This window comes from Watersipora subatra, chromosome 11, assembly GCF_963576615.1.
Source record: "Watersipora subatra chromosome 11, tzWatSuba1.1, whole genome shotgun sequence".
NCBI classification, from domain to species: Eukaryota; Metazoa; Bryozoa; class Gymnolaemata; order Cheilostomatida; family Watersiporidae; genus Watersipora; species Watersipora subatra.
The window spans coordinates 27,006,499-27,034,353 of record NC_088718.1 but is presented as its reverse complement, the minus strand read 5'-3'; the positions used below and the strand labels follow the sequence as shown (position 1 = coordinate 27,034,353).

General features: G+C 35.4%; 1 protein-coding gene across 1 annotated transcript; it reads left to right on the top strand.

The window, feature by feature from the left end:
* Nucleotides 1-1,116: 1,116 nt before the first annotated feature.
* Nucleotides 1,117-27,603, top strand: LOC137408340 (X-linked retinitis pigmentosa GTPase regulator-like). Its single transcript, XM_068094836.1, has 18 exons — nucleotides 1,117-1,150; nucleotides 1,799-1,924; nucleotides 2,157-2,249; nucleotides 7,137-7,355; nucleotides 7,803-7,955; nucleotides 8,670-8,816; nucleotides 10,932-11,090; nucleotides 11,861-11,985; nucleotides 14,413-14,586; nucleotides 14,844-15,009; nucleotides 15,323-15,424; nucleotides 16,702-16,847; nucleotides 21,669-21,758; nucleotides 21,979-22,068; nucleotides 22,524-22,599; nucleotides 25,719-25,859; nucleotides 26,584-26,720; nucleotides 27,222-27,603. Exons 1-18 carry the CDS (start codon nucleotides 1,117-1,119, stop codon nucleotides 27,267-27,269), a joined length of 2,226 nt encoding a protein of 741 aa, XP_067950937.1. The 3' UTR covers nucleotides 27,270-27,603.
* The last annotated feature ends 252 nt before the right edge of the window (nucleotides 27,604-27,855 follow it).

Here is a 27,855-nt window from a genome sequence, read left to right as displayed (position 1 = left end):
GACAAAACTGCTAGAGACTTACCGAGTCTTCCTATCAACTCGGATGTATTCGTGAGGACTGGACAGCAAGGACAATGTGTCCCAGAAAAAGTGGTGAAAACACACACAGTACCACGATATTATCTTGTGCATACTGGAACCAACGTGGTTAGGAGAAACAGAATACATTTTAAACCCAATAAGACCAGCACCATAAACGATAATGCCAATACAGAGCATGGTCTCTTGAGTAATAGACCAACTAACACAATTCAAGCAATCAGTGATAATATGAACAGAATATCCTCACCAATGTCTGAACAAATCCTAGGAACGCCTAGTGGTTTGCCAAGATCTACAGAAGTACTAACCCAAACACCAACGGCCTTTGATCGAAGATAACCTCTAACCGGAATGTTTGACCACCGCTTTACCGCAATGGCTAAGTGATGAACTAAATATTGTTCATTACTCCCAACTTGTAAATACGTTCAACTGCAACTCTTTATTTCAAAAAAGGGGATGCCGTATTTTTCTAAGTTGAGACACGGCGCCTTTGGTGTTCGTGAATACTTTCTACATACTAACAAGTTATTGTAACAAAATTACTCATAGAGCTACTAATACTACCTAGCTGATAAAAAAGCTCAATACTAACACAAATAGATTCTACTCTAACAACGACTAACGATTAACGCGAGCCACTACTTGAAAATACAACACTATCAGGATAATATTACTATAAACCTATGCAATGTTTAAATGCTGTCAGTAAACATTGACTTATCATTAATAGAACCTAGAACATATAATAAACTATCATTAAACAATAAATGTTTGTTTGACAAAAACTTTAGAAGCCAAACGCATAGGGTATCACAGATGTTAACTAACGTGGGCTCAAAATGAAACCAAAATATCGAGCACGTGGAATTGTTAGGAATGTGAGAACGAGACGCAAACCTCGTCATGGCTATACAAAAAAGCTTCGTCAAAAATGGTGACGATAAATGGAGCGAATAACAAAATTATCGTTTGCCGAGCTTTATAACAAATCGACGTACAACAGTGCGACGTATAAACCGCGCTCACAGGATATCGTTGAAGCGAGACTTTTCGTTAGGCGTAGCTTCTGCCATGGCGACGGAACACGATGATAGTGATATTCCAGGTAAAGCAGTTTTTTCCTACGTATGAACGTATGGCGGAGTAATGCTAATATTTCAATGTATAGTGCGATTACAAATAATTTTTGATATATATTAAACGTTACTAATCTAGAACTAATTGTTGTCATGTTGTTTTTAGGAATATCACATGGTCGCAAAATCACAGCTTGTTATTTCAATGCAAAACGCAATCAATGCAAAACAGTTTTCGAAGTGATCGCTGTGTATTTGTATGTATGTATTCAGCATCGGTATAATTGACTTCACTGATTACCAGTTTTGTTTCTTGTGACTATCTAAAAAGCATTGCTTGATTGCCCGCTTTTTATGTAGTTGAAATCAGCTACTTCTCAATCATTTTGTCCTTTTGGCTTTTATCATGATGGCTCTCCATTTCACCTTTGTTTTTAAGCCTGAAAAAAATGTGTTAGTTTTACAGTTTTGTACACTTTTTTGTTACATATCTGATAAGAGCTGGTTATTTAAGCGTCTCAGCTGTTAGTAGCCAGACCTGTGGTAAAAGTATATTTGATCTTTTATTGAAAGCTTTTGCAATTAAAAAAATGTGCTAAAATGTATAAACGTTAATAATTAAAGTTGGTGTTGAAATAACTGATGTTGAAGCTTTCAAAACCAGTTAATTTTTGCAGAGTCAGGAGGAGTATTTACTTTTGGAAAAAGTAGATTTGGAGAAAATGTCCCTAATAAGTTCTGGATAAGAAATGACGAGGTGTTACAAGCAGCTTGTGGAGACCAGCACACGGTGCTCTTGGCAGGTAAGATCATTTGCTGTAACTCTATTTTTCACTCAAGCCATTACAGCACTTGTTAATGTTGTTAGACCTGTTATCAACCTAATATATACCCCCTTTCCCATCCTTGTTATTAGGCCTACACCACTTTTGACTGTAATTGTGGCTAATTTACTCATTGCAGTTGCCACTTCTCTTTCACCACAATTGTCACTCCATATTTGATATTCACACTCGATTTTTTTTAAATTTTTAGAGTCAAAGAGGGTCTTTGTGTTTGGAGATAATTCATATGGACAGCTCGGACTAGGTCATACTAAAGCACAAACTAAACCCTCTTGTGTAAAAGGTAAATTTGCTGCATTTTTTAGGTTTCTGTGTGGGGAGTTGCTTTCTTTCTGAGCAACAATAGCTCTCATTCTTAAAAATTTCATTTGCGGTTTTATCAGTTTATTCTCAGGTGATCAACAGTCCTTTAACAGATTGATAACTTTAAACAACAAGTAGACGACTGTTATTATGTACAGGCTCTTCTAGATTTATAGAATGAAGTTTTAACGAATTGTAGCCTCTGTTCTTCTAATCATACTTTGCACATACATAGACAACTACAAGACCACATGTATTTATTGACATCGGTACTATCATGTATTGTTGCGTGAACTTATCCAATAATGCCAAGTAATTTAGTTCTGGTTACTTGTCAAAAGTAAGTGTACACTTAAACTCCTGCATGCATAGGTGCCATAAGCGGAGGGCCAAGGGCAATCTCTAAATTGTTTAACAGTTACATGTATTCGGAAATGTATGTGTAATACCCTAGGACACTTATATTTCGCTAGTATTTAGTTTCGTGAGTAGCATACAGAGTAAAATTTTGCTGCAACGTAATTTCGCAACTCTGATGAGTGCGAAAATATAGTGATGTGAAAATAAATACAGTGGAACAAACATAATTAGATTCCTCAGGTTCGGTTCACCGGTAAGAGAAAATTTTCAATTTGGGACTAGTTTGTAATTGTGAACCGCAGGTAGAATTGTGTGGGTGAGATCGATGATGAGCTGATTTTTTCGCGAGAGGATGACTCCGCGAAAACGAGAAAGTTAGATGAGGCGAATACATAGTGTCCTAGGGTAGTACAGATAGCGCAATTACTAAGGGTGTTTGCTGGTGACATGAGGTTCCAGGTTTGATCTCTGCCTCCTGCTCAGTTACCTGGTAGTCTTTTGCATAAAACTAATACAAGGTCATACCAGGGCCACACTGTCTGCTGCTGAACCAGTTCGAAGCAGCAATAAATGGTTAAAATGGATTAACGGGGTTTCGGTTGATAACATGGATTTTAATTAATCCATAGTGATATATTCATTATAAGAGTATGTGTACATACAAACTATATCTATAAATCTCAATGTTTGTCTTTTTGTTAAACCCTGTGTCTAGTTACAGCAATTAAAATCTAGCAATTGATGAAAAATCCACATGGCACTGAATTTGATATCGGAACCTCCAGATCTAGAGGTGGCAAACTTCACCATTAAGCTACACGGAATACTATGGATCCTGTGAGCAAATAGTCATTACATTGGTTTAGATACTCTCCTACTTGGGGTTAATAACTATCACTATTGCCCGTTATGCGTAACGATTGTTAAGCTGGCCCAAAATGCGGGTATTGTTCTAGAAAAGATCTAGCTTTTCAAGTAAGCTACTCAAATTCGTTAGGGAATTATGCGCACCTATGCAACGCCAGACATTCGTCTAGTTTATAAGTTTCAGTATTTGTCTGCATATTCAATTATAGCAGTAAAGTTTCAAAAATGAAAGTCCCTCGACTGGATTTAAACTCATAACCTCCAGTTCTGCGACGAGAAACTTATCCAATAAACTACCCTATCTAATTGGCTATACATGTATATGATATAAATTGAGCACATCTTTTTACGCATCTTTTTTTCATGGCTTCGCGCTTAACGCTGCAGCTAGCGTTAGGTGTGAAGTCATACCAGAAGAAAAATGCATGACCATACGGGAAGAAAAATGCTCAAACTCACATGGTTAACAAGACTGCACAGCAGCCGATACAGTATGAATTAAACTCACATAGTTAACAAGACTGCACTGCAGCCGATACAGTATGAATTACCCAGAAATAAAAATAACACTTCCATTTAAAAGTTTTGATGGTAAATTTTGTATGTGTTGATTAAAAATAAAACTTTTGTTCACAAACACTTTTATTACTCTTGCGGCGCCGGGTATTCAGCCTGTATATATTTAAAATTAAGTAAGATGAAAGTTTAATTCAATTTTAAAACAATCTTATTCTTAGTAATTTCAGATTGCAAAGCAATAATTATCACATAACAAAATCACTAAAATCGTCTTACTGTAAAACCTCTAATTGAACGCCACTTCTATTCGAAAGAAGGGTTGAAAAATAGACCGCCACTCTGCAATCAAATGTCACCTCCATTTGACCGCCACTTTGACATTATTTGATCTTTTCGAGTACATAATATCAACTGATCAGTAGAGAAGTGTCCACAAAATCATATTAATAATGAATCGTTTATATCAATATATTTATTTAAACAATTTATTATTCACGAAAAGCTTTAGAGTTGGACAATGAGAGAATTAACTGATATATCAGATAATTCTCTCGTTGTCCAATTAAAAGCTTTGTGTTTTTTGTTGTTAAAACTTTGAAAGCAACACCATAGACATAATGAAAAACGGTCTCATGCTAGTAACAGCTCTCTGTTTAACGTGGTATTTCTACTTCGGAGTAGCCTACATATAAAAATGGCCTATATTTATGATGGTAGATGAACTTTCAATTCAACGCTATAGAAATAATTATTGTCTCAGGCTAATATTGGTTCCTTGTTTAATGTGGTCCTGATATTTTGAAGTACACGTACATATAAAAAACGGTTTTAATTTATGATGGTAGATGTGGAGCTTTGAAAGCAACGTCATAGAAATAACTACTAACTGTCTCACGCTAATAGTAGCTTCTTGTTTAACGTGGTCCTAATATTTCTAAGGACATGCATATAGTGCAAGTTTTAGACCACAGATAACGTTTAGCAAGCAAAATTTTACGCATTGCATGACTGGTAAATGCAGCACGTGAAAGTTTTGCTCTGCAGAAAAAATTGTTTGGACGCTAATATCAACTAGTTCAACCTGGCAGAAGAAGAGTTGAGGCCAGAAGATATTGGACAACTAGAAGATGTTTGTTCCATTGAAAGCAACAATCAGAATGCAGCTATCCAAGCAAACGATAAAAATATGTTTGTTTTAAAAACGTTAATTTTTGTTTCTGCATGTAATATAAGTATAGTGCGTTTATGTCACTTGCTCATGAATATATATTTGTATCATTTGATAGATAATTGTTGTATAACTTAGAAATATGCAGATTTATAGCATGTTATTTAATAGCATCCTTGTGGCTATCTTAACCCGGCTTACAATGAATTGATGCCCATAACTCCACTTCTATTGCACATAAAAACCAGTTTTGGCTGCAAACTGTAGCAAACATATCAGTGAGTACAATGAGTTTTTATTCAACATTGTTAAATATAGATATGAAATAAAAATAAGTCTTCAAATTTAGAATGAAATAAATTTAAAAAATTCCAACAAATTGCAAAGAAGGACAAAGGCTATTATATCATCGCAGGTCAATTGCAAGCAATAGCTATCAACTGGTAGAAATATTTCTCAGTGCACAATTATTAGGAGACAATCAGCCTCAGGGTAGCAAAGACGATGGGATAAAGGTAAGGAAGGGGGGATGGTCAAGTACCACTCAATAGTTGAATAGTATTCTCAAGCTATTCTTTTAAGAAGTTCTATTTTTATTGCTGATATCAGCCTGGTCATTGCTATCAATCGTTGTTAGGGGATTGTGTACTCAAATTCATGCCATAGTGACAAAACTGACAATGTATTGCTGTGCGAACCCAAATAAAGCCCATCAAAACTCGCAATACAGCAAAGCCGTGATAGTTGAAGTTGTTATGTTGTGATGTCGTGATAGTTGATATGTTATATAGCAGGGCGTATTTACATGATTTAATCAACTAAATCTATTTTACATTTTTGTATAACGGGTTTACAGGGAATAGTATATCGGATGCTAGCGCAGGGAGACAAATCCAAATATGGGCTGCTATCACAATACTTCATAAACACTCATCGTAATTTTTACTCTCAACCGTTAAGTCTTAATCAACATTAGAGGTGATTGTACAAATTCGCTTGATGCACAGAGGAGCACCGAAAGTTTAGATGAAAAATAAAATAACTTTGTGTAAACTTAGTCATATAACAAACGAATTTGATTTCCATTTGACTGCTTAGCAACACTCAAGTTTAAGTTCACCATCAGACCCAGCATAAAATTAGAGGATTTATTGTACAACATACTTTGAAAATAGCAACACTATCCCTCCCTTTATTTGCGTACAGAAATCATTTTATACCAAACCAGTCCACAAGTTGCGGTGATAGCAGCAATAATGGTTTTATTATGCGTAGTATGGGCAACTCCTGTCCTGATGTGTAAGGATTTATTAATTTAGCAGATCATCCGAGATTAAGTGTTTAGGATGCTGCTGATCAGTCCATGTAACAAACATAATTAGTTGGCAGCTGGTGTGCAGCAGCCCAGTATTTTAAGTCAACATGGTAACAACATATATACATGTACACTCAGCTTAGGCTAGTGTACTTATAGAGCTGCCTCAAGTGTTTCAACACTTTAGAAGGTATAACATTCTATTGTTGAGGATATAACTAGGTAATGTGTATTTTCACATGCAGACTCTTAAAATAGTACAGTGCACTCTCCTATTGGACACAGTATCGTACAATCATTACAAAATCTTTGAAGCACATAGCTTCACATTGAACAGGTGTCTATCATATGATAGCACTCATTCATCATGAGCAGTTGTTTATCATATTGTAGCCATCAAAAGTGAGCAGGTGTCCATCATATGATAACAGTTAAGGGTGAGGAGATGCCGTTCATATTGTAGCCTGCAAGGGTAAGCAGGTGTCTTTTATACTGTAACAATCAAGGGTGATCAGGTGTCTATCATATTGTAGCTTTCAAGGGTCAGCAGGTGCCTATTATATTGTAGGCGTAAAGGGTGAGTAGGTGTCCATCGTATTGTAGCTGTCAAATTTGAGCGAGTGTCTATTACATTGTAGCACTCAAGGGTGAGCAGGTGTCTATCATTGCATGCGGTGTCAATCATACATTAGTCGGGACTGCTGCTGGTGAACTTTATGCATTTGGACAAAATACAGACCACCAATGCGGACTTGACGATGTCAATAGCATTGATATACCAGCAAAGGTGCCTCTTGATAAGCCAATTTGGTTCACACAGCTCTGCGGAGGCAGTAGCCATTCTGCTGGAATAGACAGTAAGTTTAGAGTTAGGTGATTCATTTAGTCTTGATTCATTAATAATATCATTAATATAATGCATCTATTATAATACTAGTGATTATATCTCAGACATGACTACACTATCATATATATCAGTGATTGTATCTCAGACTTGACTACTGTATTATTTATACTAGGAATTATATTTCAGACATGACTGTACACTATCATCTATACTAGTGATTATATCTCAGACATGACTGTACTCTATCATCTATACTAGTGATTATATCTCAGACATGACTGTACACTATCATCTAAACTAGCGATTATATCTCAGACATGACTGTACACTATCATCTATATCAGTAGTCATCTTTCGGTCAAGTAAGTTTATACATGTATATTTTGTGGCAAGCTAGCAAGTATGCGTTTTCATAAGGGCCACTACTTGAGTAAAACTTGTGTATCTCTGTTTTTAGGATCCGGTAACGTATATGTATGGGGAGACAATACTGAGGGACAGCTTGGCCTCGGAGATGATTTCGATGAGGTGGCAACTCCAAAGAGGTTGCCTTTGGATGAAGAAGCTGTTCATATTGATTGCGGTTACTACCACACGGCTGTTGTCACTGGTCAGTCCTTCGAGTCCATTGATTCGTGTTTTGAAAAGATGGATACAGAATGTAGTTTACCCCTTTCATTACAGAATTTTTTCGCTCACTCTGACAGAATTAATTTGTGCCAAATCTTTCTTTGCCACGGTACACTCAGCATTTTCGCTGTAGGAGTTAGAGTTTCTGTCGTAGAGCTCTAATCTATAAAGTTTTTTTAGGATTGACAGAAGACTACATAAGAATCGATGTATTTAACAAATGATAGTCATGTTCAGTTTTGTTTAGTTCAGCGAAGCAGGCTGCAAAGAAAAAACGCTACTGATTTTGCAGTTTAACTAAAACGCAGACCCTTATAATTGTCTAATGTAAAAATTTAGTCATCAGTAATGTCTGAGGCCCGATGTTGATAAATTTTACCAACAGAAATGCGTTTAGGTCACTGTTTACAGTTTTTATTTTCATCCAACCTTAATAGAAAATAAAAAATTTGGAAGCCATGATATTATGCTGTGAATTCAGATTAAAAAGAAAACTGGTTTGCTTTTTTGGCAAATTAATAATCCAATATCCTAAATTTATTTTGGCAAAATATTGGATTGATCTGTTAATTCTGTTATTCATGGTCGATGTTATTGTACAGGTACTTAGGCTAGCCGTTATAAAGGCATTCCATAGCCTAAGTCAAGTATTTTACATCCTGGTGACTGGCTGAATTGTGCCTACTACTTGCAGCGACTGGTCGGCTGTTCACATTTGGAGAAGAAGAGGGAGGAAAACTAGGTCACGAAGGTTCAGACACCAAGGTGCCTGTCGAAGTAGACATAAAGGAAAAGGTAGTATGGGTATCCTGTGGAGGCCAGCACACAGTTGCTATCACTGGTATGTTTCTTCATTTCTGTTTTCATTCATATCGGCACCAACCATTTAGATTTCAACTAATCCTTCCCAGCATAAGCTCATGTCTTCTAGCTGATATTTGACACACAGTCAAACCTCGACATCTGAGGTTAGTTTATGTTGAGATTTGTGTCGCGTCAAAATCAGGATTTGTCAGAGATAATATTCTCATACGAATACAGTGGAACATCTACTGACAAAAGACTGCAAATATGAAATTTTTAAGTAACGAGACTTATTTTGGTAGAAATTTTGCTTCGACTTGTGAAAGGTGTTTCTAGATACGAAAGGTGGTAGGTACGCCCTTTTGTAGTTTGGCTTGTTTGTTTTGTACCTTGACCCGTTTGGTTGCTGTCGATGTACAATGTGTCTCACTCAGTTTCATTTGCGAGCAAAAGTCAGTAAATGACAGGTTGTAACAGGTTGCAACAAGTTGCTTTCGTTCGTTGTAATATTTAGTGTTATCATATATCACATGCAGAGTATTAAAATTTACCTTTCTGGTAATTCAAGTTCTGTTTTTTTCTGTCCAATGACATTGGTTTTCAGTTTGTGCAAATGTAAATAGATATCTCAATTTTTGTTGTTAAAACCTTTTTTGTGCAAAACCGAGACAACACTACAACACCCACCTGTTCTACTGCTGTCCGCCCATTCCCCGCTCTTCGCTTAGCCTCGTCTAAACAGACAACGCCAAAGATAAGCAAACATACTGTTCGTCATTTTTATCTGCTATTTCTTTGTTATTTCTTTTTTTTCATGTGCTTATCAATTATGTAGCAATATAGTTCTATAAAGTATTTGTTACAAGGTTGAACCATTACATGTGTTCATAATTTATGCAAATGTTATATCTGAGTTTTTTGTAGTTTTGGAATGGATTAGGTCACCACAGTAAAAGCGGTTTCTACTTACAAAATTTACTACTTATGAACAGGCTTCTGGAATTAATTAAATAAGTCGAGGTTCCTCTGAACATTATCTTTTGCTTACTATACACAGCTCAGAGATTAGTGATCACTACTTCAGGTACTGACAGAAATAATAATTATAGCGATAATAATATCATCAAACAGTATCCATGATATAAAATAAATATTAAATAATATCCATTACATTTTCTTTATATTAAAGATAAGCTATTTGAGGTGTTTTGGTGGATGCTGCTTACATAGTGGCCATAATAAGAGATGTAGAGCTAGTCCAAATTTGGGCACCAGTACTTTAACATTACCTAATTTATATTTATATATGTTATTTGATATTATATAGTTTTTAAAATTTTGTCTATAATTGTCAAACCTTCCAACTTTCACTCATATTGGCACCTTTCTTCTTTTTGAATCACTTTCCTTCTTACAACTCTTAGACGGTCTTTGAGGATTGTTTATGTTTCTATATTATTTGTTGCTACAGTATATTTCCGAAATAAGCTTTAGCTGTTTTTCTCTGCGCTGCTGCTTCTTGCACGAGTTGTCTCACAGTAGGTTATACGAGTTTAAAACTTAAACAGAGGAGGAGGTATGAAGGTCTGTTTAATAGTTTATGTTTGAGCTCTCTGTCTAATTTAACGCTAATCTTGGTCTTTTGAATAATGTTTTTCCAATTTTATTACGCTTTGCTCTATTGATGATGTATAATATCGTACACTGATAAAACCAGACTGGTAATAATTGTAACCTGATAGTTGAGCAGCCATTAAGAAGGTTGGTAGGTGCTAGACACATAGGTTTTCTTTCTGTCCTAGCTTAACGTCATAAGGGGGGGGGGGGTGAGGGGGGGTTTGCTGTGTCTCATTGTTGACCTCGCATCAGGAAAATCACAATTATTAGTAAGTTTGCCTTCTGTCTTCGCTCACTGATGCTAGACAGATTTTTGTTGGTTCTTTTTAAATTGTTGCACAGTTTTAGGTTTTCCAATGTCAATATTTTTATGATGCAATGTATTTATGCTATTGGTGCAATACCAATTGGTTTCCTTTTTATTCTTGATCTTATCTGTATCTGATCAGAGCGCTGGATATGCCAGTACAACTTATGTAGCAATGCTTATGACTGCTTGAGTTAGGAGACTAGCTGACTGCACTCTGAATTGCAGCGAATGGAGCTGTTTATTCATTCGGTGAAGGCTTCAGTGGACAGCTCGGTCTCGGTACTGCTGTCATGGAGAGTTCTGAGCCGTCCCTCATTACCGCTCTTAGAGACATCAAGATTAAGCAGGCATCGTGTGGTGAAAACTTCACTGCTGCTATATCAGGTTAATTTATGTTATATATACTTTATTACTGTCATATCAGGTCACTTCTTGTTATATATACTTCACTGCTGTCATATCATGTTACTTCTTGTTATATATACTTCACTACTGTCATATCAGGTCACTTCTTGTTATATATACTTCACTACTGTCATATCAGGTCTCTTCTTGTTATATATACTTCACTGCTGTCATATCAGGTCACTTCTTGTTATATATACTTCACTGCCGTCACATCAAGTTACTTCTTGTTATATATACTTCACTGTTGTCATATCAGGTCACTTCTTGTTATATATACTTCACTGCTGTCATATCATGTTACTTATTGTTATATATACTTCACTGCTGTCATATCAAGTTACTTCTTGTTATATATACTTCACTGCTGTCATATCAGGTCACTTCTTGTTATATATACTTCACTACTGTCATATCAGGTCACTTTTTGTTATATATACTTCACAGCTGTCATATCAAGTTACTTCTTGTTATATATACTTCACTACTGTCATATCAAGTTACTTCTTGTTATATATACTTCACAGCTGTCATATCAAGTTACTTCTTGTTATATATACTTCACTACTGTCATATCAAGATAATTCTTGTTATATATACTTCACTGCTGTCATATCAAGTTACTTCTTGTTATATATACTTCACTGCTGTCATATCAAGTTACTTCTTGTTATATATACTTCACTGCTATCATACCGGGTTACTTCTACTATCTCTCAAATAAAAGTCTCAAATAATGCTTTTTACAGATAAGGGTCATTTGTACACATTTGGAGATGGGAGACACGGTAAACTTGCTCTTGGTGCTGAAAACTTCTCAAATCAATTCCGTCCTTTTCGTGTTCCTAGATTTGCAAAGTTCGACGTCAAAGAGGTAAGGCACCGGTGATTGTTCACCGGGTCTCTCTTTTATTCATATTTCTAACAGCCCTCTTAACCTGTCGGAAGGTATCTTCAGTTAGTTTGGGATGTTTCTGTTACAACTAGAGATTTTTACCCAAATTCTTTGACACTGGGTATCCTATTAAGTCCTCCTACTTTTCCCACATGTTCTCGTGTTTGCCGGTACACTCACACTTGCAGTAATTTTTAATTCTCATCGTGTATCACTCATAATTTCAGGAGGAATATGGTAGGTTTTGCTTCAATATTCATTACACAGTGTTATATGATAGCTGAGTTTGATAGGGTCTGTTGACAGCATGTAGATAAGCGTGCGCCTGAGCATGTACTATGAATAGCCATTACCTGATATCATTATAGCTATTTTTATTGGAATGGAAAATAAATCAGCTGATTATTCACATCTTAGCTTTTACCTGGTAAGCAGCAGCTTGTGTTTAGCTGCTTACCAAGTAAATAAAGGGTTTTTGTTTTTAGGTTTTTCCTATATAAACAATATGCTATGTCCTGTTGTTATCATGCTATTCTGTAATCATGTGTTATTACATTATAAAAAAGCTCTACCTTACTCATACGCAACTCTCTCTCAGTTTGAATCTAAAATCTTTAATTTTTATGGACTATGATAGTCAAATGCTTACTTTAAAACACAAATGTTTGGTTTGCACTACAAACATCTCTATTTGATTTGTGTGTTTGTTGGTTTCGATGGAGTTATTGCTTTATCAATTGCTGCTGGCAATATATAGCTGATAGCTTCAATGTTATGGATACACGTGCAAGGGCCAATGAGTGCTTATCGATAAGTAGTCAGTCAACACCCTTGGGACACGCGTAGAGACGCGGGAAGCACCAGCATGCATTGTAAAGTTTTAGCAAATATTTGCCTATATACTGAAAGTAATTTGCGGTATTCACAGCTTCTCGAGATGCTGTAACTTTGTAAATCTGCACATCTTTAGGCAGTTTTTCTTTACAGTCTGGTTTAACAGTTTTTAAATAGTGTTGAACACTTCATAACTCCCTTTATTAGTTTGAAAAGCCAAGATGCTCGGGAGACCTATGCAAATGGTAGGATTGGTAAAACAGACAATTTTTTTCATATACTCACAGCTAAGGATTATAGTGAAACAAACATTCTCTGTTCACACAATTCATGAAGCCACTGAGCAGTTATTATGAAAAAAGTGAATGGGATTCTTCGTATCCTTATCACCGCCTTTACATTTGCTTTCTCTGTTCATCACTTTTATTGTCTGCTTTTAACATAAAAGCAAAGTAACAAACAAAGCTTCATTCTTTTATTAATGTTATTATTGTAGTGTTTTACATACAATGTATTATAGTTTAGCTTTTTGACATACAATTGTCTGATTTAGCTGTCATAAATTTATGGGCTATATAAGAAATACAATGAATTAAGCATATTTTGACTATAATCCAACATAGAACGACTTCAACATCGAAGATAATCATCTAACAGAATAACTTTGTATGCTGGGGTTTGACTGCATATTCATGAAGGCGCTAGTGAGTTACTAGAATATTAGCATGTGCTCTTTGATAGGTAAGACAATTCTATAAGAAATTGGATCATATTCCACTTGAGCACCTCTCATTGCCCATCAGACTATTCGTAGCACCTCTCATTGCCCATCAGACTATTCGTAGCACCTCTCATTGCCCATCAGACTATTCGTAGCACCTCTCATTGCCCATCAGACTATTCGTAGCACCTCTCATTGCCCATCAGACTATTCGTAGCACCTCTCATTGCCCATCAGACTATTCGTAGCACCTCTCATTGCCCATCAGACTATTCGTAGCACCTCTCATTGCCCATCAGACTATTCGTAGCACCTCTCATTGCCCATCAGACTATTCGTAGCACCTCTCATTGCCCATCAGACTATTCGTAGCACCTCTCATTGCCCATCAGACTATTCGTAGCACCTCTCATTGCCCATCAGACTATTCGTAGCACCTCTCATTGCCCATCAGACTATTCGTAGCACCTCTCATTGCCCATCAGACTATTCGTAGCACCTCTCATTGCCCATCAGACTATTCGTAGCACCTGTCATTGCCCATCAGACTATTCGTGCATTGGAGAATATGTCAAGTGCAAAAACTAGTTTGTGAATACTTGTAACTTCTTCACATATCGACAGCTATCCAAACTTATGCATAGATTTAATTCATTTGAACGCTGTAATCGAGATGTATCTACGTGTATGATTTACTCTGTAGTCAAGATATACTCTGGTAGAACATATGATAGAAAATTCTTAACTATTAACCACTTTGCCAGAACTTGCCATACGCAGTTGGCACCTTCTAAAATTTAATGCAAAGACCTGAGTCTGCAAAGACCTGCTAGACATTTTGTTATCTGAAGGTTTCATGTGGAGGATGTCACATGATAGCCTTAGCATGTAAGTCAACTGGAAAGGACGAGGATGATGATGTAGCCGACCCTCTAAAAAGCACATTTGCAAACAGTCTAAGACTATCAGCAGACACAGATCTAAATTCATCAATATCCGCGAGGGACAGACGCCGAGCTAAAGAGGTGAGAATACTTTACTTTGATCTCACTCATCATTCTTATTTGGTAGACAGGTCAGGTAATAGAGCTAAATATAGGTCAGGTAATAGAGCTAAATATAGGTCAGGTAATAGAGCTAAATATAGACAAGATAATAGAGCTAAATATAGACAAGGTAATAGAGCTAAATATAGACAAGGTAATAGAGTTAAATATGGCCAAGATAATAGAGATAACCATAGGCAAGGCGATGAAACTAACCATTGTGCTATATTTTCCAGTCTCCTGAACCACTCAGTCGTACTCTTCCTCCACTCACATCCTCAACTCGAGGTCTTCCTCCTCTCAATTCTACCTACAACACAGGCAAACTAGCTCCCCTCACTTCATCACAATTCAACAACACACTTGACAAACGCAAACTTCCGAATGCAACTTTCTCCAAAGGTATGTCAGTCCTATCCTTATTCATATTAGGATTAGAGCTAGAACTCTAGGCAAACGAATCATCCCCATTACCTTTGATGTCTGTATCGTGTATGTCTAAAACCTTGTTGCAGTTATGTATACATGTTGCTGGTGTTGTACAAATGGTCGACTGTTGGCAACATATTGCAGCTCATGCATAGACATCAGACATGCATACACTACGCGTATGTTGTGTAGCTGATGTAATTCAATAGATCTGGCTGATATGATGGTTGATGATGATGCAATGTCTGATATAATGATGGTTGATGATGATGCAATGTTTGTGCAGACTATGAAGAAGAAGATTCAAACTTGTCAGAATCATCAGAAGAGAGTGAAGAAGAGGAACAACAAGAAGTGAAAAGGCCGACAGGAAAAAGACGCTCAACTGGTAAGTTGGTATTTTTTCTTAAATACTCCTGCAACTTTGTAAAGAATAGCAAGCTTACATAGTACAGTGAAACTCGGATAACTCAAACTTCAAAGGACCGAGCAAAAGTGTTCGAGTTATTAGAGCGTTCAAGTTATCAGGACAGTCATAAGTGCACGTATTTATCAGTAGATACATGTACATATACAAACTATATATAAATCAAAAGGATAGATTGCTTGTTGCAAGTTAAAAGGTCTCTCGTGTGAAGTTTTAAATATCTTTAATCAGAAAGTATAGATATTTTTCTATCACTTGAGATTTGTTTGTTGTTTTAGGTGATGTGACTGCCAGGACGTTCTCAGATTAAAATTGGCAAAACTTGATCGCGGTTAAAACGCTCAGAAAAAATACATACGTATTTTTTACCGAGCGTTTTAACCAAGATCAATTTTGCAGTCAGTTATTACAAAACTGCTTTACTATTAAAAACCCATTATCAATTTTGCCGATTTTACTTTAAATTTATTCGAATTTTACCTCGCTTTTCTTGTTTTTAGAGGGTTATCGCTAAGCGGATGTTTGGTAAAATTTGATTTTTGCAAACCTTTAGAAAAGTCGTTAATGAAAATATTTTGCCGATGTTGGTAATAACGAGGCCTAAGAACTACTAAAAGTCGATGTTTATCTCTATGGCTTGGAATAAAGTGATATTCTAAAGCGATAGTAACAACCGTCTCAGTAGCCGTTTGGCAAAAAACTGTTCGAGTTAACGGAGTTTTGGTCGAGTCATCTAAAGCCATTTATCATTGCGTGGGAATGGACCAAACAAATAAGTTGAGTTAACCGTGTTTTCGAGTTATCCGAGGGCGAGTTATCACATGTTTACATGATATGTTATCATATTATCACATGATACATGTTTCACTGTATCTGGTATGAAAGTTTTTACCAAGGAAAGGTTTTACTAAAACAGCTGTTTACATAATGTTATTTTTTAATGGCAATATATTAGATAAATTATAGTACATTAGGTATATTATAGTAGATCTGAAGTGTGAATAATGATACGATTATAACCAAGTAGTAGGCATATTATAACGGATCTGTATTGTGGAGTATGATACTCTTTCATTGTAAGAGTATCATAGAAGGTTAGGATTATAGCACTTGAGATTTAAGTGTTCTTGGAATTTTGTGAAGTCATCAGTTTGTCAATGTTTGTTTAACAGTTTAGCTGTTGAAATAAAGAATAAATGCCTGTAGAAGCGCATTACTCTCAAATTGTTGTCTTTCAGATGATGACCTTGAACATGTCACTCCACAAGATTCTAGCGAAGACGAAGATAACGTTCAAAATCATCGGCTGATAAAGGATCAACGGCAGGCCATGAAGAGACAGTCTGAGAAGCTGACAGTCAACAAAGGGAAACCTCAGAACAAGGTAACCCAAAACACTCTTGTACTTTGAAAACAGATGAAAATAAATGGATTTAATTCACGAACCAGTTCAATATTGATTGAAGGCGAACTTTTACCAAGTTTGATTTCATGGCTTAAAATCCAAGTTCTGCTACATTACTTTGGTAGCCCATTTTTTAAGGTGATAACTTGGCAGGGATAAGTTATAACCTGATGAGAGCAGATCTATGTGCTTTAACCAAATTCATAGTTATTAACTAACCGCTAAGTGCTCTTTGTATTTTATATTATAGTATATATACCTATACGTATTAGCTAACTGTCCTGTGTTGCACCCGTAATAAAAAAGCTTATAAACATTACGTTACCTTACCTACTACATTACCTTTACGCTACAATATCTGCAACTGTTTATAAGTAGTTTTTACTACCCGCGCAACGCCGGGTATTAGGCTAGTGCGGCCAGCTGGTAATCATTACGTGTGACGCAACGTCATTATGTGTATTTTAATTGATGTAATGAATAACTTCACCATTATTGATTGCCATGTTCAGTTGAACGCCGTAGTCTAATGGAAAAGCTTGATGCCTCCAGAACTGGAGGTTCTGAGATCGAATTCTCTGCGAACCGGATTCTTCATTACTAAAATCATTACTGGACAGACAGACATTGATCTTTATATATCTAAATATATATTTCTCAAAGTATGTCCAGATGTCGTATATCTGTCTGTCATTCCGGCTATAACTATTATTAGAATAGCGTAGCTGGGCAACAATGCTGAATGTCATTGCCTACCGGCATTAGAAGCTTACTAACTAGCTTAGTGGAATTTTGGAAAGATTTGACTTTCAGGATAAGATTTAGTCAAAATACATATATATATATATACATATATATACCTTAAAACCTTTATTTGAACGTTATGGCGCTCTATTTTTTACCCCTTCAGAGTGGCGCTTCATTAGAGGCGACGTTCGAATAAAGGGTGGCGTTGTATTTTTCAAACACCTTGCCAGAATGTTGAGAAATTAAATTTAACCATGTTGCCCATATTAATGTTGCCTATATTTTGCACTCTCTGGGCAGTCCAACGTTGACTCTTTTGGATGCAAGAAATTTGCTAACTTACCTCCAACTCTCTAAATGAATATGCACGAGGAAGCTTACACATGTACATGTCTCTCTACCAGTTGATATCGATTGCTTGCAATTAGCCTACAACGATTCTATAGCATACGTTGCAATTTGTTGGAGCTTTCAAGTTTTTTTATTTCGTTTTAAATTTGAAGACATATTTTCATTTTATAACTATTTTGAATAAGGTTGCCTAAAAGCTCATTGCACTCATCAATATGTTTGCGACAGTTTGCATCATAAACTGGCTTTTTATGTGCAATAGAACAGGAGTAACGAGCATTAATCCATTGACAAGCTGAGTTTGTATAGCCGCAACCATGCTATTAAATAATATGCGATAAATCTGAAAATTTATAAGTTTTATAATTATAATAATCTATCAAATGCTACAAATATATATGCAAGAACAAGTGGCATAAACCATAATTAAAATACATGCAAAAACAAAAATTAACATTTTAAAAACAAAAATATTTGCATCGTTTGCTCCGCAGGTTCCGTTCTGATTGTTACTTTTGTATGGAACCATTTCACCATCCTTTAACTGTTCAATACTTTCAACAATGTCTGCTGACATGAACTTTTTTTCTGCTCTGCTGAGCTAGTCGCTATTAGCTTCCAAGGAAATTTTTTAGTAGAGCAAATTTTTTACGCGTTGCTATTTTAAAACTTTTCGCAGAAATATTGATAAACTTTTAGCCGGATGCACCCCTGTTACAAGTCGTCCAAGGCATCATAATTGCTAGAACCTTTTGTCACATACATCGAAGTATCAATACTGCATTAAACAACAAGGAACTATTATTAGCCTGATAAAGTTACTAATTATGTCAAAGTACTAATTGTTTCAAATTTTAAAGTTGGAAAACGGACTTAAAAACGAACAGAAACAAAATAATTGTTTGATTGATGTAATTGAGTCATTGTTAGTGCATTTTGTGGACACTTTTCTTTTGATCACTTGCTGTTATGGGTTCGTAAAGATTAAAGAATGTCAAACTGTCGGTCAAATAGAGGTGGTGTTCAAATAAAGGTGGCATTCAAATTCAGGTTTTATGGTATATATACATACTAGCTCTGCTTCCCGATGTTGTCCGGGTATTAAAAATCAGCTTATAAACGAAGAGAATTAATGAGAGTTGCCTGCCACTTGCTATTAGCCTATACATGTCTATATATACATGTATATATATATATATATACATGTATATATATACATGTATCTGTATATATATATATATATATATATATATATATATATATATATATATATATATATATCAGTTTGTGTGTATGTATTTGTGTAGTTCCAGCTATAGCTACTAAAATCTTGAAAAAACAATCTGTATCATAGAAGATTTGATTTCGGACCCTCCAGTTCACCAGTCCGACTGCCTTACCGATTCAGCCACACAAGCTTGATGGATTCACTAGGCGATAAATATCACTATATGGGAGCATATGAGAAGCGATAGCTTTTATTAGTAAGCTTAATCAAATTATTCATTGGCTATGTGCCAGGCTAGTAGCAAGTGGCAGGCAAATCTCATTACCTCTCATTGTTTATAAGCTGATTTTTAATACCTGGGCAACGCCAGGGTGGCACAGCTAATATATATACATACTTCTCAAAGTTTGTGTGTATGTATGTGTGTAGTTCCAGCTATGGCTATTAAAATCTTTGAATAAAGAATCCGTACCAAAGAAAATTAGATCTCGGACCCTCCCGTTCACCAGTCCGACGCCGTACTAATTAGACCACAGAGATTGATTTTTTTGCTAGCCGATACATGTTGCTGTATAGGAGCAAATACCCAACGGCTTTGCATACTACGAAGGGTGATTGTTTAATGTCATGGCATCGAATAGCTTTCATTAGTAAGCTTACTCAAATTTTCCATTGGCACATATATGTGTGTATATATATATATATATATATATATATATATATATATATATATATATATATATATATATATATATATATATATATATACACACATATATACAGTGAAACTCGGATAACTCAAACTTCAAGGGACCGAGCAAAAGTGTTCGAATTATCAGAGTGTTCACGTTATCAGAGCACTGTCACAAGTCCATGTATTTACTTATTTATTAGTAGATACATGAACATATACAATCTATAATATAAATCAAAAGCACAAATGGCTTGTTTCAAATTAAATGCTTCTAATGTAAAGTTTAAAACGTTTTTATCAAAAAGTATAGAGATTTTTCTATCACTTGAGATTGGTTTGTTGTTTGAGGTGATGTTATTGCCAGGACGTTTTTTAGATTGACATTGGCAAAACTTGATCGTTGCTGAAATGCTCAAAGAAAAGACATCTTTTTCTTTTGAGCGTTTTACCCACGATCAATTTCGCCGATCTTTCTTGAAGTTTTTGCAAAGATTACGTTACTTTACCTGGGATTCGTTAAGAGCAACACTCCGAGGCAGTTCAATTAAAAGTTTTATGAGGTTTTACGGTACATTGTATATATCTCACGCTTATTGAATGTACACACGTATTCTGTGTTTAGGTCAAACGATGAATAGTTTCTTTTAGCTAAGACAACGTATACGTTTGATTACAACATTTTTAAGACGTTTTAAACATTCAACATTCCGACGTTAATTCAACACGGAGTCAACGTCGGAAAACTATTCATCACGGGCTAGCCGGGTCACGCACTTAAGGATTTTCGCCACGCAAATACAAAACAAAAACAACATGCTGTTTTTGTTTTGTATGTGCGTGGCGAAAATTCTTGCGCCTGTGACCCGGCTAGCCCGTGCTATTCATCGTATAGAAGTATAAATCAAATTTCACCAAACCTTTAGAACAGTCGTTGACAAAAATATTTTGCCGATGAAGGTAATAACGACGCTTATGAATTACGAAAAGTTGAGGTTTACCTCTATGGCTTGGAATAAAGTGATTTTCTAAAGCGATAGCAACCGTTTTGGTAGCCGTTGGGCAAAAAACAGTTCGAATTAACAGTGTTGAGTTCGAGTTATATAGAGCCATTTATCATTGCGTGGGAGCGGACCAAGCAAATCCAGTCGAGTTAACCATGTGTTCACTATATCCGAGGGCGAGTTATCCATGTTTCACTGTATATACACATAAATATATATATATACATACACATATATATACATGTATATATATATATGTGTATATATATACACACATATATATATATACATACACATATATATATACATGTATATATATATCATTTTGTGTGTATGTATTTGTGCAGTTCCAGCTATAGCTACTAAAATCTTGGAATAAACAATCTGTATCACAGAAGATTTTGACATGTATAATTATATATATACATATATATATACAATAGTGTACAAATACATGCATACATACAAAGCGTCAAAGCAGCAGTAAACACCACTCTATGCATTGAAAAAATCATGTATTGCCACAACTAGTGTTGAAAAATGTTTACATACATGTATACTCATCTCAAGTTGTTATTTCTCTGCTCAGGCGATAGATGGAGGTTACCAAGTAAGACAAATACATAGACTGTAATGCACTACACCGCTTGGTGTCTCCGTTATACCTACTCAATGTCACCGTGTTAAACAAAAGTCTTCAGTTTTATCGAAATTTTACCCAAAAACTCACCCATACTGCCAACAGATTTAGTTTAATTTTCTATTCACATTTGTTGCAGAGAGATTCACCAAGTCGTGATGGTGACTTGCTGCTCACCAAAAAGGCTAAAGGCCGAAATAAAACGACAGTCAAAGAAAAGGAAAGGCGGGTAAGTCGGAGACTCACTCATTATTGTAAGACCCACATTGTTAGATACTGTAAGACTTACTCTGATAGGTGCTGTAAGACTTACTCTGATAGGTGTTGTAAGACTTACTCTGATAGGTGCTGTAAGACTCACTCTGATAGGTGCTGTAAGACTTACTCTGTTAGATACTGCAATACTCACTCTGCTAGGTACTGTAGAAATCACTGCGTGCATATTGCAGGAAAAGCTTGCCAGAGATGATGATAGTGCCCTGGAAGAAAGTGAAGAAGAGCCAGCCTCACCAATCAAAAACAAGAAGAAGCAGAGCATGGTAAAGGATTCCTCAATTTTTCACATTAAACTCCTTTTTGCTGTAATTCTTGTTTGCATTTCAAATTTAATTAGAAGTGCTTGAAATTGTTCAATATTGAGACTATCAGGTGAGCCAAATATACAAGCTATTACATAAAATAGAGTTAAAAGGTATCAGGCGAATTAGAGATACAAGGCATTAGGGGCTTTAGATGTGCAAGGTTTCAAGTTGTATAGGTGTACAAAGTATCAGATACACTAAAAGCATAAGGTATTGGGTGCATTAGAGGTACAAGGTTTTAGTGACCTTAGAGATACAGTGTATCATGTACACTCATATTGATATCAAGTGCACTCAGAGATGCAAGGCATTCTTAGATATTAAGTTTTGGATAAGCTCTAAGCCATCTTCAAACAGGCTGACATCCAGGCTCTGAGCTGGTGCGATGAGTTATTAAAAATAATCGTTTGTAGAAGGAGCAAAAGAGGAAGTCTAGACTGGAGAGTGAAGATGAAGAAGACAGTGAACAAGAGACCAGGGCACGACGAGGTAAGATGCATCACATAAACCACAGCAGAGAAAATACAGTCTGACTAACTGCAGCAGCAGAAAGTATATTCTGACTAGCTGTGCCACCCGGCGTCGCCCGGGTACTAGAAGAGTCTTTGGACAGAAAATTGATTTGTATTTAACATATAGCAACATTTGCCATTCTAACTTTCAAACTACATATCATGAGAAAAGTGTTGTCTTATAAATAATGAGAAGTAGTGAGAGTTGCTCGCTGTTAGCCAGTTTAATAATGTGAGCGAACAGCTTCTCATGACATTATGCTATGACTCGCGTCATACGCAAAGCAGTTAGGTATTTGCTCTCATATACTGACTTATATTGGCAGGCTAGCAATTCGATTTCTGTAGTCTAGTGGGTAAGGCGTCAGACTGACCAACGGCAGGGTCCGAGATGAAATCTTCTTCGGTATGAAATGTTTATTCCAAGATTTTAAGATCTATAGCTGGACAATCAATCCTGCAAATGACACACTTTGAGAAATGCAGATATCAGGGTTAAAAAAAACCACGGTTTTTATGAAAAAAACAGGTTTTTTTTGTTTAAACCGGTTTTTATGGTTTTTGCAATTTTAAGTCTAATTAACATCACTTACTATAGCTGCATGATTGAGTATTGAACATACATATGTGGAATCATCTGTTAAAGATGGTACTGTGGGAGTTGTTATAGGGAAAAAAGAGAGCAAACATATGGAAATTTCGGAATGAGTCTTTAATCAAACATGGTTGATGAAATACAGAGCAGAAATCTTACCACATAAAGTGAATATTTTACATACAGTTCTATGTATAAAAAGGAATTTTAATCCAAGTGATTTGTCGTGTGGTAGTGTAGAGCAGAGCATAATGCAGATGCATTGCTAGTGTTTGGAGCAGTGGCAGATAACTCAACTTCTATCGCCTGAATATTAGCATCACTGTCTAAATTGGTGTTTTCAGCTTGACATTTTGCTACGTGAGCTTTAAGCCTATCTGCGTGACCTCGCGTTACAACAGCACACCTATTACATTTTGCCTTAAAACCTTTGCCTTTTGCAGTTCGAGTGAAAAACTGCCAAACGGGATCCTGTTTGCGAGGCATGCTGGAAATTTGCGGCACAACTTTAACTTTTTAAAACACAAAAAACTTGATACACTGAATTCTAACAATCCAACTACTTTGGCTTGTGCCCAATAAATGAAATATTAGTTTGTAAACTTAAAGCTTTTGCCCAAAAGGATTTTATTGTTTTAATTTCTAATTACAAGTAATCCTTTCTCACTGGCCAGACTTGAGAAAGTATTCATTCATTATTAGAGACGATGATTGGATTAGTATATTTCACATGGTTTTAATATTTCATCATTAAAGAAATCATTATATCACTTGATAAAAGCAATTGAAAATGAAATTCACTAATTCATTGTTGTGTTAGGATTTAATGTAGTTTCAACTTGAGCTCTGCCATCACTTTACTACTGTGTCCTAAATAAACTTCCACAGCTTATAAGTACATAGAATTGCATTTCTACCACACAGGAACCACTAGGAGCTTAAAATATTATGTTTTTGACAAAAAATAATGAAAAAACAGGTTTTTTCGGCTGGTTTAACCCGAGCCAACCCTGATAGATATAGATTAATCACAACAGGAAATCTATCCTGATAAGAACCTGGTAGGGAATATATTCTGATAAGAAGCTGCTGGGGAATGTATCTTGACTAGCTGTACTACCAGGCATTGCCCGGGTAATAAAAGTCTGCACAGAAATTTGTATTTAACATATAACAACATTTGCCATTCTAACTTTCAAACTACATATCTACATAAACTACATAGTTTTGTGTAGTTAAAATAATGTAAGGGAAAAGCAAAACAACTAAGGTTTTCAAACTTTGTCAAACAACTGTAACTTTCAAACTTCATATCATGAGGAAAGTGTTTTGGGCAGGTCAAATAAATGAAACAATTATAAAAGGGTTTAGATGTAAATGTGAAATAATCAGCAAGTAATAGCTAAATTAAGTCGGTTTTGCTTCGATTACAATCAAAGAGGATTTGATAATGATACAATTAATATGAACTGAGAAAACAAAATAAAAATCCTGATTATGTTGACTTAATAATAACAGTTTTTGCATAGAAGTGTGTGTATAAAAGAGCTTCCTGTTCCACCAGAAGCTAGCCATCAAAACTATGAATACGACCATACTGGTACCTCTCGATACTGGTACAAATGTAAAAATGAGATATCGTACTGTCATTGTCTGGCCGAGCGGAGAGAGAATGTTGAGGCTCTTCCTACAGAGATAATATAATTGTCCCCGTGAGAAAAATTGGCCTTGACCCCAGATATAGTAATTGAACCTTACGAAAAATATTATTCAACGTGGTATTGGTAAAATAATCAGCGTGCGCTATAGCTATATCTATAGCTGGACGCACCTACACACCAACACTAAAAAATATAAACGTGTATATAGATAAGTACCTGCTAGGAATTACATTTTTATAAGCAGCTGCTAGTAATTATATCCTGATTACCAGCTGGTAGGGAAAAATATCCTGATAATTAGCTGATAGATAATATATCCTAATAAGTAGCTGATAGATGATATATCCTGATAAGTAGCTGATAGATAATATATCCTGATAATTAGCTGATAGATAATATATCCTGATAAGTAGCTGGTAGATAATGTATCCTAATAATAAGTAGCTGGTAGATAATGTATCCTAATAATAAGTAGCTGATAGATAATATATCCTAATAATAAGTAGCTGATAGATAATATATTCTAATAATAAGTAGCTGATAGGTAATATATCCTGATAAGTAGCTGGTAGATAATATATCCTAATAATAAGTAGCTGATAGATAATATATTCTAATAATAAGTAGCTGATAGGTAATATATCCTGATAATTAGCTGATAGATAATATATCCTAATAATAAGTAGCTGATAGATAATATATCCTGATAAGTAGCTGATAGATAATATATCCTAATAAGCAGCTGGTAGGAATATGATCCTGATAGGTAGCTGCTGGAGAGTATATCCTGATAAACTGTGTTTTAGTGTCACATTAAGCACTTTGTGTATTCAAATGTAGGGAAAAAGTCATCAATCAGTATATTTGGAAAAAAGACGAGTAAATCCATCAAGACTAATGATGAAGACGATGAGGATGATGATGATGATGAGGAGGAAATTGATGAAGAAACAGAGAGAAAAAAGGCCCGCAAATCTAAATGTAAGTTGGCTAGTTGTACCCGTAGAAATAATGGTAAGACTTTGACCCTTCATCTATCCGAATTATCAATATGACACATCCGATAAAGGGAGGCCCTACTTGCTCTGTTATACACTGGGTCACATGAACTCATTATCTGTTGGTTTCAGCATCAACTTAAGCGCATTATATATTCTGGTTTGTATTATATTGAGAAATAAAGCATTGCAAAGTTAATACATTTATATCCCCTATGTTCCAACATCCTGTCATTGTTATTGCTCTTGTATTGTTGGTACAGCTCAAGTTATTGTCACCTACATTACTGTCCACCATGATACTGTCGACCATGATACTGTCGACCACATTCTCGTCAACTACATTATTCTCGACCATGTTATAGTCGACTGTGTTATCATCGACCATATTATTGTCAGCCGTGTTGTCGTTAGCTATGCTATCGTCGATCATATTGTTGACTACGTTATTCTCAATTACATTATTGTTGACTGTGTTATCATCGACCATATTATTGTCAGCCGTGTTGTCGTTAGCTATGCTATCGTCGATCATATTGTTGACTACGTTATTCTCAACTACATTATTGTTGACTGTGTTATCATCAACCATATTATTGTCAGTTGTGTTGTTGTCAGCTATGCTATTGTCGGCCATGTTATTGTTGAAAATATTTTGTTGATTAAACTGAATTATCATTATTACTATAATCTAGCCACAATTGTAGCCAAAAGTCTTAAGACAAGAAAAAACAAAAAGGTTATCGAAAGTGAAGAAGATGATGAGGAAGACGATGACGAAAAAGAAGAGAAGGAAAATAAAATTGGAAAACACAAACAATCTAATAACAATAGCAAATCAGACGTGAGTAACCAAATGACTTATAATTCTTTATTCATTGATGGGACTCAGGCTATAGTTGCATTACTCGCAGACCAGTTGTGTATTTTCATTCTTTCATTTATGGTATTTAGTCTATAGTTATATTGGTCATAGACTAGCTCTTCAATTCATCTCTATTGGTTTATGGTTCTTAGGCAAATATTATATCGCTAACAGACCAGTTTTGTAATTCATTTCTATTAATTTGTGGTACTTAAATGTATCTATAGTTATATATCTCACAGTCCACTGTTGTAATTCTCTTCTGGTCACTTATGGTATTAAGTCTATTGTTATATTACTCAGAGCAGTCTCTTAAATATTCTCATTTATGGTACTTAGTCTATAGCTATATTACTCACAGAATAACTTATGTAGGAGGCCAATCAGCCTTGACATTTGCCTCAGGTCCTCTAGGGTCAATCAGAGTTCTGTCTACCTTCCCTCGTTCATCATCTTAGGTAGTTCTGTTGTGTTTTGCAGGAGAATCCACCAACAGAAAAGAAGTCAAGGGCGTGTGTTATACTTTAGAACAGTGTATACTCTTCTTCTCACTTTATTAAATTATTTGTCAGTTTTATTTATTTATTATGTTCTTTACTAAATGTTTGCTCCGTCAAATCTTTATATGCAAATTTACTTTTAGATTCAAATTTCTTCTTGTAGTCCACGTCAGCTCAGCAAGTTTTTACATTTTTGCGATCTAGATTCTTTTTATAGTGAGTATTTATTTCATGTCTCATTTTTAAATAGTTCTATCAACTCTATCAGTCTTTCTTTATCTTCTAGAACATTCCTTGACGTACTTTGTAAGTACATGTATGTTAACTTGTATGCAAGTACATCTAGGAAATATATGTATATTTCCTAGATGTAGTTGCAAAGTACATTTACGAAATATATGTATATTCCCTAGATGTATTTGCACAGTACATGTATGTTAACAGTGCATATACTAGTTCGGTGCATGGACAGTAACAGTATGTGTACTTGTACATGTACAGTACATGTACGTTAATAGTGCATGTATTTGCACAGTCATGGACAGTAACCGTACATGTATTTGTACAGTACATGTAACGTAACCGTATATGTATTCGTACAGTATGTGCAGTAA

Excerpts from the sequence above, each read along its gene's own strand:
- LOC137408340 (XM_068094836.1), top strand. The coding sequence starts at position 1,117 with ATGGCGACGGAACACGATGATAGTGATATTCCAG. Across the intron at positions 11,091-11,860 it reads CTTCACTGCTGCTATATCAG|ATAAGGGTCATTTGTACACA; the intron begins GTTAATTTATGT and ends TGCTTTTTACAG. Across the intron at positions 14,587-14,843 it reads ACAGACGCCGAGCTAAAGAG|TCTCCTGAACCACTCAGTCG; the intron begins GTGAGAATACTT and ends TATATTTTCCAG.